This window comes from Elephantulus edwardii, unplaced genomic scaffold (assembly GCF_000299155.1).
Source record: "Elephantulus edwardii isolate Elephantulus edwardi_28Jun2011 unplaced genomic scaffold, EleEdw1.0 scaffold00176, whole genome shotgun sequence".
NCBI classification, from domain to species: Eukaryota; Metazoa; Chordata; class Mammalia; order Macroscelidea; family Macroscelididae; genus Elephantulus; species Elephantulus edwardii.
The window spans coordinates 3836868-3846642 of NW_006399926.1; the positions used below are offsets into that span (position 1 = coordinate 3836868).

The window sequence follows — 9775 nt, forward strand, 5'->3', positions numbered from 1 at the left end:
TCTAAAACCTTCTTCGGTCCACAGCTGTTGTTACTTATCATCAATTCAGACTAACTTCTAGTTGACCCTCCAGCAGGTTTTCAGAGGCAGTAAATCACACTGGACTGCCCACCTTTTTCCTGTGGAGCAGCTGGTGGATTTGAACTGTGTTCCTTTGTGTTAGCAGTGCCACTCCTTTTAAACTAAGCCACTAAAGCTCCTCTCTGTCCACTAGCTATCCCAAACTGGGTCCTCACAAGTTAAGATTCTGTCTTTCTAAATTACTGCCAAATAGGTAGACACCTGGCTCTGCAGGCCCTCACTGCCCCAGTGGGTTCAATATCATGCTAAAATGACTCACAAGAGTCATGGGAAAGTGTATACTCACTGTACGGTCTTTCAAATATGACCACAAAAGGATATGCAGCAGGAAGAGATATGAAGGGGAAGTCAGCGAGGAAGTTTCAGCAGGAACTTCACATCCCATGGAATGTGCCAGCCTTCCCAGAAGCTCAAAAGAAGTTCCAAAGTTGGGGCCCTTTATATATGTTATTGAGACCTCAATGTATACACACCAGGTATGGTTCTGGACTCCCTACCCCATTTGGTTGCCTCCTTGTTCTAGAAAAATAGACACTTTGGATTGCTGGAGAATTCCAAAGTCTATTTTCTTTTTTTTCTGTTAAGGTATGCACTTTTATTCAGCTGGTCTCAGGTAAAAGCCCTGGCTGCCTCCACATCTTAGCCACCCCAGGGAGACCACAAGCCTTCCTATTACTAGAGTTGGGGAAAGGGACAGTGGCCTCCCAAAAAGCAGAGCCTCCAATGACTGACTATCGAAAACAAAAAAGTAAGAGAACAAGTATTAAGGTGGAAGACTTTAAAATTTTTTTACATTTTTATTAAATATAATTTACACAAAAACAGTGCTACTCTATCACTCCCTGTCTGTGTGTGGACCTGGGGTAGAGGGACGAGGCCAGTCTCCCTAGGAGGAAGGGAGAGGTTTTTGGAAAGGCAGGAGCTTCATGTCACATTGCTATGTCACGATTATTTGGAATAACTATTTTAAAAAAGAAAGAACAATGTACAATCAAAGTCCTGAGCCACTTTGGAGAAGGGGGGAAGTAGTAGAGAATTCTCTTCTTGTTTTACACCAACTGCTGTCACCCTCACTATTGCAGTTTTTAAATCCTGAGTCAAGGGGGGGGGGAATAAAAAAGTAACAAAGTCATGTCGAAATCAACAATCTTATCTCAGAGGTTTTCTTCCTGCACAAGTTAGGTTGGATTGGTCTTTACTTTTTTTAATCAAGAAAGGGTAGATCACAACTGAACAGTCTGCCTAGAAGCATTTGCGGTGGGAGACAGCAGGGCCAGATTCGTATTCTTGATTGCTGATCCATATCTGAGGCAAGGTGGACAGGGAGACCAGGATCGAGCTGCCGATCCACACAGATTATTTGCATTCAGGGGGAACAATGATCTTGATCTCCACTGTGCTGGGGGCCAGCGCTGTAATCTCCTTCTGCATTCTGTCAGCGATGCCTGGGTACATGGTGGTCCCTACAGACAGTGTTGGCATAGAGGTCGTTGTGGATGTCAACATCACACTTCATGGTGGAGTTGAAGACAGTTTTGTGAATGCCACAAGACTCCATGTCCAAGAAAGAGGGCTGGAAAGAATGCCACAGGGTAGTGGAAACACTCACTGCTGATGGTGATGACCTGTCCATCAGGCAGCTTATAGCTCTTCTCAAAGGAGGATGAGGAGGCCACGGCCATGGTCATCTCCTGCTCAAAGTCTAGGGCAACATAAGAGTTTCTCCTTGATGTCACACACAAATTCCCGCTCAGCCATGGTGGTGAAGCTGTAGCCTCTCTTGGTGAAGATTTTCAAGAGGTAGTCCGTCAGGTCCTGCAGCCAGGTCCAGATGCAGGATGGCATGGGGAAAGACACAGTGTGGGTGACCCTGTCACTGGAATCAATCATGATGCTCATGGTGAAGGTCTCAAACATGATCTGGGTCATTTCTATCAGTTAGCCTTGGGGTTCAGGGGGGCCTCCTCCATAAGCAGCACAGGGTGCTGCTCAGGGACCACATGCAGCTCATTGTAGAAGGTGTGGTGGCAGATCTTTCCCATGTCGGCCCAGTTGGTGACAATGCCATGCTCAGTGGGTACTTGAGGGTCAGGATGCCCCTCTTGCTCTTCTGGGCTTCATCATCCACATAGGAGTCCTTCTGGCCCATGCCCACCATCATGTCCTGGTGCCGAGGGTGCTCCATGATGGGAAGGAAGACAGCCTGGGGGTGCTGTCATCCACAAAGCCGACCTTGAACATGCTGGAGCCCTTGTAGACCATGAGAGCAGCAATGTCCTCATCCTTGGTGAGTTTGGACCAGTGGGTGTGAATTGGCGGTGGTGACCGGGCAGAGCAGCTTGTGCTCCCTGGTAGAAGAGGTCTCGGCTCCAACAGCTGTTTTCAGGAACTTGAGACAAAAGACCAAATGAGGGCTCTTTGTCCTACAGACTTCCTCTGCTAGGAATGCTCTTCCCAAGTACTTCATCAGATTGTCTCTATCAACACTCAGCTCAAACACCAACTCTGTAGCAAGATCTTCTCTTCCTACTGGATCTAAACTAAACCCCACTCTGCCACATGATATTACTTTCATTCTTTTCATTTGCTTGTTGTTATTGTTGCTGTTGAGTCACAACTGACCCTCTAACAGGTCTTCAGAGGCAGTAAATCACATACGAAATTACCCATCTTTCTCCTGCAGAACAGCAGAGGGATTCAAATTGCTTGGCTTTGAGTTGGCAGGGTAACTCCTTACCTAGGTGGTGGCAAGGTTGTCCTTCCAAATATCACAGATTAATGTGTTTTATGACAATCCTCGTCCAGCCTCTCAGATTATTTGATTTGCATGTTGTGTTTTAATTTTTAAAAAATTGTATTTATTCATTGTTGCACATTTCTCCCCCCATTCTTTTTGCCTCCCCCAGATTGTTGTCACACAAACAATTCATAATCACATATTCCTTTTGAACAGTTCTTCCCCCAAATGATCTAATGCAGTGTTCATTATCTATCCACTCTTTTCCTGTTCCCTGCCCAACACCCACATCTGTCCTATTTTATAACAGTGGTGTTATGCAGTATTTATCCTTTTGTGACTGAGATATTTCACTCAGCATAATGTGCTAAAGGCTCTCCTAAATTGTACAACGCTTTACTATTTCATTTTTTTCAATGCTGCGTAGTATTCCATTGTGTGTATGTACCATAGTTTTTCTAGCCATTCATTTATTGATGGGCAGTTGGGTTGCTTCCATCTCTTTGCTACATGAATGTGCATACATCTGTTTGAGTTGTGGCTCTAGTTTTGATTGTTGTTGTTGTTTTGTTTTTTTATATTCTCAAGTGGAACTGCTGGGTCAAGTGGCATTTCTTTTTTCAATTTATTATTAATTTCAATGAAAATTTAGAGACTTTGTATTTCCATTCATTCATTGTTGCTCTTTTCTTCCCTCTCAACCCTCCCCCACCCGTACACTACCCTCTTGGAAAAGTAAAAGAAAAATTCCTCCATTGTTTTGCAATCACTCCCCCTAGGTCCACTCCACTATGCAGCCTTCACTCTGGACTCCTGTCATGACAAAAACACCTAATCACATATCCCTTTTAAACAGTTTTCTCCTTCATCTGTTTCAATGCAGTGTATACATTATTGAACCCATCTTTCTCAGTCTCCCTCCAACCCCAATGTCAGTCCTGTTTTACAACAGTGGCGCCATGCAGTATTTGTCCTTTTGTGACTGAGACTCTTCACTCAGCATAATGTCCTTCAGGGTCATGCATTTTAAATAATAGTGCATGAGTTCCTTGTTTTTCAGTGCAGTGTAGTATTTCATTGTGTCGTTTGTTAATGGGCACGTAGGTTGTTTCCAACCCCTTGTTACTGTGAACAAAGCTACAATAAACATGGGTGTGCATGTATCTGCTTGGGTGTCAGTTATGGTCTCTTTGGGGTATATTCCCAGTAGTGAAATTGCTGGATCAAATGGTATCTATAATTGCAACTTTTTGAGAAAGCACCATACCGCCTTCCACAGTGGTTACACAATCAAGTGGCATTTTTATTTCCAACTTTTGAGAAAACTCCAGATCATCTTCCATTGTGGTTGGCACTATTTTACATTCCCACCAGCAATGAGTAAGAGTTCCAATCTCTCCATAACCTCGCCAGCATTTGTTGTTTGCTGCCCTGTTGACTTTGCTATTGTTGGTGGGTTAAAATTGGGTTGTTGTTTTTAAGTGCAGCTCCAGCACTTTTTAAAAAAAAAACAAACTTTTATTTTATACTAGTTTACTCACAAAGTTCATATATCTTGTTTTTCACACCAGATTTTTCCAATTTCCTTTACCCATCCTCCCTCTACCCCTCAAATTGTGCGACCCTATGTTTACACCCATCCTCACCCCCCTGCTTCTACCCTCCCCCCTCGGATCCTCATACCCATTGTACTAGTTATCTTTCTATTTCTACAATAATGGTCTTATGCAGTATATGTCCTTATGGGACTGAATGAGTTCACGCTCATAGCTGTTTTGATTAGCCTGCTGTTACTGTGTACTGTCAAATTAGAATCAAACCATAGCTGACCCTCCAGCAGATTTTCAGACACAGTTAATCTCACAGGAGGAAACTGCCCATCTTTTCCCCTGCAGAGCAATTGGTGGATTCAAACTGCATGCCTTCAGGATTGCAGCATAGCTTCTTGCCCCTAGGTCACCAGAGCTCACTTAGTCCATTCTTAACTTCTATTTGTTGTTATGTGCTGTTGAGCTGACTACAACTCATAGCGACCATACACATAATAGCTCTGAACTCTGCCCTTTTCTGAGCTAATCTCACTGTCTCTGACATACCTACCCCATTACCTCAGTCACTGAATCAGTCCATCTCATCAAGGGTCTTCCTCTTCTGTGCTGTCCCTCCACTCTTCCAAGCATGATGTCCTTCTCCAAGGACTGGTCCCTCCTAGCAACATGCCCAAAGTATGTCAAACAAAGCAAAATATGCCAGGACAGACCTGTTTGTTCTCTTTGCTCTTTCTAGCACTACAACACAAAAGCATCAACCCTTCTTCTGTCATCCTTAGTCACTGTCCAACAATGCATAGCAAGTAACTGAGAAGACCACCACCTGGATGAGGCGCATCTTAGCCTTTAGACTAACATTCTTGCACTCTGGAGAGGTGTCTGACAGCAGATATTCTCAATGAAATTTCATCTTTTGATTTCCTGACTGCTGGTGCCAAGAATACTGACTATGGAACCAAGCAAGCTGAAATTGTTAACAACCTCAATCTTTTCACTAGTCTTCTATTGTTTTCATTTCTTTCTTCATTTACTCCTTTAACTAAAAGGAGCCAGGGCAGCATAGTACTGTCGTGTTATCCTGCTAACTGAAAGGTTGCATGCTTCTTGGAAGAAACATGAGCAGTCTCCTCCTGTAAAAATCCATAGCTTCAGAAGTCCAACGAAGGTTTACTATGAACCTGAATTAATTTGAGGCCAGTGGAGTTTGGTTTCCCTCAACTAGAAGGAAAGTGTCGAGAGAGCAAGGCTTTGATCAGCCTCATTTACTGCTATCTACGCATACCTAGACCAAAGTCTGACACACAGTCACTGCTGCTAGTTCCTACTGATTCAGTTCTAACTCATTGCAAGCTCATATCTGTAGAACAGAACTGCATCATAGGGGAGCTCCAGTAGCCTAGTGGCAAGAAACTCCACTGCAATCCCAAAGGCATGAGGTTCGAATCCACCAGATGCTCCGCTGGAGAAGGAGGGGCAATCTCCTCCTGTACCAGTCAGATCCAATTTGATGGCATACAGCAAGAAAAGGGGAAGAAAAAAAGAATCACAAAAAAACCTGCCCCAGAACAGCATCATAGGGTTTTTAAGGCTGTGACTTTTCAGAAGCAGATTTTATGATAAGTCTGGATAGGTTTGAACCATTAATCTCTGTTTGTAATCGAGTGCTTAACCATTTGTGCCACCCAAGAATTCCTATTGGCACCTGGTAAAACCTCAAAAATGTTTATTGAATGGTGAGTGCCTTGACTTTATAATAACAATAATCTTAGTAGTTGTTGTTAGGGGTTGTCAAGTGGATTCAAACTCAATGAGATCCAACATGACAGAGTAGAACTGCCCATAGGATTTGCTAGGCTTTATGGGAGCAGGTCACCAGGTCTTTCTGCTGGGAACTGCTGAGTGGGTCTGAACGTCCAACCTTCTGGTAATCAGTCAAGTGTTTAACTATTGCACCACCAGAGCTCCTCTCATTACCATGAAGTCAGTACCAACTCACAGCTGATGCTTTCCAAGACTGTAATCTGCAACAAAGGAGACTGCCTATCTTTCTGCTGTGGAGCTACTGGTGGATTCAAACTGCCAGAAAGACTTGGCTTTTGTTTTGTTGTTATTGTTGTTGTTGATTGCCTTCAAGTCGAGCATGACTCCTAGTGACCCTATGAACAAAAGGCCTGAAGCCCCTCAACAACTATCCACATTTATCAGGGCAAATACCTACAGAGGAGGCTACCAGAGATCCCTTATAGCAACACTATTTAGCATTTGCTAAGGGATATTTTAGGTAGCTATCCTAAGATAATAATTTTATATATCTCATTGCATCTCAGCTGACACAATGGCCACTCAACAGATAAAGAATCTGAGCTAGGCAAAAATTAAACTTGCCACACACAATCACACAGCTAACAAAGCAGAAGAGTTCAAGTCACACCCAATTCTCTTTGACGCTCCCGTCCATGCTCTTTCCACTCAGTTGTGCTGCCTTCTTTGTAGTCTGTAAAAAGGGCATGGGGAACGTTGGGAAGTCCTGGTCTGACCTCTCCTAACTCCACAAATAGGAACTGTCTTCCCATCAACAAAATCCACAGCATACAACTGATTCCTAAAAAACAAAAAAAGACCCCAAAATCAATCCTATAAGGATGGACATACACCAACCACCCACTCCCTGCCACACACACTTCTACTAATCACTGGATCCGATATTTGCTGCAAACTACCACGCAGACTTTACAAAACTCTTATTACTCAGTTGTGGGGTTTATTAGGGAAACAGGTTGGGGATGGGGAAAGCAAATTATATCACACAGTTAAAGTCCACGTTCAGTCCACCAACATAAATGCAAGAAGTCTCTGGTTTCCTTAATTATCCAGTAAGCTTTGTCTCATAGTAGCCTTAAGTCAGCTCTTCCTTGACGCGTTCAGCAAGCAAAATCTTTAACTGTGGCCGCATCTCAAGGGCTCCCTCAGGCTACACCTCCCCAGTCTCCCTACAGTCTGGTTAGTTCTCTATGTCATGCTGGCCTCTCAACTGTCCATGATGTTCAAGACACTGAACTGTGCCTCTGCAGTCCAGGCAGCTAGAGACCAAGCCCTCAGGGGAGGGTAAAACAATGGATAGAAAAGCCATTCGCAAAATTCCTACCACCACAGGTCTCTTTCAAAGATCAGCGTAGCAAACTCTTCACAGACTTTTATGGCCTTGTTCTCTTTCCTGAACTCAGAACTCATGCTCCCTGGTGTCTCCAGAATGCCCCTCTTCACCTTCTGCCTCCTCACAGTCAGTATACACATAACCCAATACCTCATCGCTCCCACAAAACCCAGGCTCCTTTAAGAAGACTTATTCTTGGGCCAACTTTAAAAATATGGCATTCAATATCTGTCAATATCCCATCTCATCCCGTCAACCTTGCAACAACTCATTCTCACTCTAGACATTGGCCTTTTTCCAAATTGCCAAGGTCCAAACTCCAAAGCTTTCTACATGCTGTCCCTCATGTGTAGGAGAGTCTCCAATCTTCCTCATCCCTTGGGTGAGGCTACGTAACATTCAAAACAAATGTCATTTACTCAAGAGTTCTTTCCAAGATCCCTTGTCTTGTTCTCCTTGGAGAAACTTACAACTACAAGTAGATGTCTGGATGTGTTTCTACCAAGCTGTTTCACTATGCTTTCATCTAATTAAAACCCTTTATAAAATATGCAATTCAAGATCTTCTAAATGGTTGCATTTTGTAAGTTTTTCAGGTATGAGATGGAGTTAGGTGACATGTAAAAGCCTCTTGGGTAAAGGCCAGATGAGGGAAGAAAGAGTGGGAGGATATATATTTCAAAGTAATGCCCAGCTACTCTGTTTACTAGCAGTATAGTCTTGGGCAGTCATTATTTTCCTACCCACCCCACCCCACCGTTTGTAAAAGAGGAAGAAAGATGCTTACCTTGAAGTGTTGTTGGGTGGTTTGGAAATATTCACAATGTTCTGAGAATAATAGTGCCACCTTTCACAGACACAAAGATGACATGTAGCTAACTGTTCAGGCTCCTAAGGGAAAGAAATAGCCCCTAGTGGCCCAAAAATTACATTTCAAATACCTTTAAATACCATAGCCTACTCTGGTCAAATGCTTTCTAGAAACCCTGATGGACAGAGTAGCTAGCAGTCAGCTTCCAAAAAAAGCAAGCACATTTCAGACGAAGAGAGGACAGTGGCAGTCTGGCCAGCAGATCAAACACCTGGCTGTCGTTTCAGCATTCCCCAGGCCGTACCACAAGTAATACATGCCTTTGCCATGGGAAATACCTGCTCTGGGTATCTGGAGCCTTATATCGCTTTGTCCTTTGTAATAGTGCCACCTAGCGAGCATGTAGATACACTGCGGCTTACTTCCGACTACCCAGGCCATTGCTACAATATTGGTCACTTAGGCTGAGGGGAATGAGTTCCACCTCAATTTATTTTCATATACTGCCAAGTTAATGGTTTAAGACTAGAGATGCACTCCTTTCATGATTCAACACAAGAAGGTCCTGCTGCTTCTCTTCTTCCTAAATAGGTCCAAACCCATGTGGTTTGAAAGGCCAGGAATATAACAGTTCATTTTCTAAGTGTGATAAGGATTCTTAGGAGGCAGCATCTTTATGAGTGTCACTGTACAGATGAGAACAATAAAGCTTAGAGGGCAAATGGCTAGACCAAGCAAAACAGCAGCACGGCCCGACAAGACCCTAAGCCTCTTGTATTTACATAATAGGGTTTTTGGGTGTTTTTTTTCGCGACTATATCTTATTCAGTGTGAAGACATTGCCAGATCCATTCTCAGGATGCTCATAAGCTCGGGGACACCTGGCCCTTGTGCCGCGCGGACTAGTGGGAATGCAGGATTAACACAGTATGGCAAGTCTTCCCTGTTTTTTGTTTGCCTCCTGAGTTCTCGGTCATCCTCAGCGCTGACTGAGAGCGGGGAACTCGGGTCCTACACTAGAGAGGGAACTCGGGCCTCAGAGCAGGAACAGAGGTGCCGCGCAGTCAGCCCCCCGGAGCACGCGGCGCCGGGTCACGTGAGAGGGGAGAGCACGAAAAGGACCCTAGCGCGCATGTACGCCCGACGTAACTACGTACTGAGGCATTGAAAGAGAGGCGCCCGAAGACCCAGTCACATGTAGAGGGTGGAAGCCGAGAGCTAGAGGGGCGGGAAAGGCAGTGATCACGTGAAAACGGCCAGCCCAGGGAAATCACGTGAAGGGGGTCGAAGGCGGGGCCACCGAGGAGGAGGAGGAGGAGGTGGACGAGGAGGAGGGGCGCGCGGCTTCCGGCGGCTGGGGGGGGCCAGCGAGCGGAGGGGGGGGCCCTGTCCCGGAGGTGGCGGCGGCGCCATCTTGGCGAAGGGGGGATCAGGAAGTGCGG

The 9775-nt window shown here is 44.7% G+C and overlaps 1 protein-coding gene and 1 pseudogene across 1 annotated transcript in view; one reads left to right on the forward strand and one right to left on the reverse strand.

The window, feature by feature from the left end:
• Positions 1-1323: 1323 nt before the first annotated feature.
• LOC102858402 lies at positions 1324-2367 on the reverse strand (annotated as a pseudogene).
• Positions 2368-9192: 6825 nt separating this feature from the next.
• UBE2Q1 (ubiquitin-conjugating enzyme E2Q family member 1) overlaps positions 9193-9775 on the forward strand; it is a 9525-nt gene continuing 8942 nt past the window's right edge. The window contains exons 1-2 of the mRNA XM_006895920.1: positions 9193-9478; positions 9594-9769. Coding sequence (XP_006895982.1) covers positions 9193-9478; positions 9594-9769 — 462 coding nt within the window. The remainder of the gene's footprint in view (positions 9479-9593; positions 9770-9775) is intronic.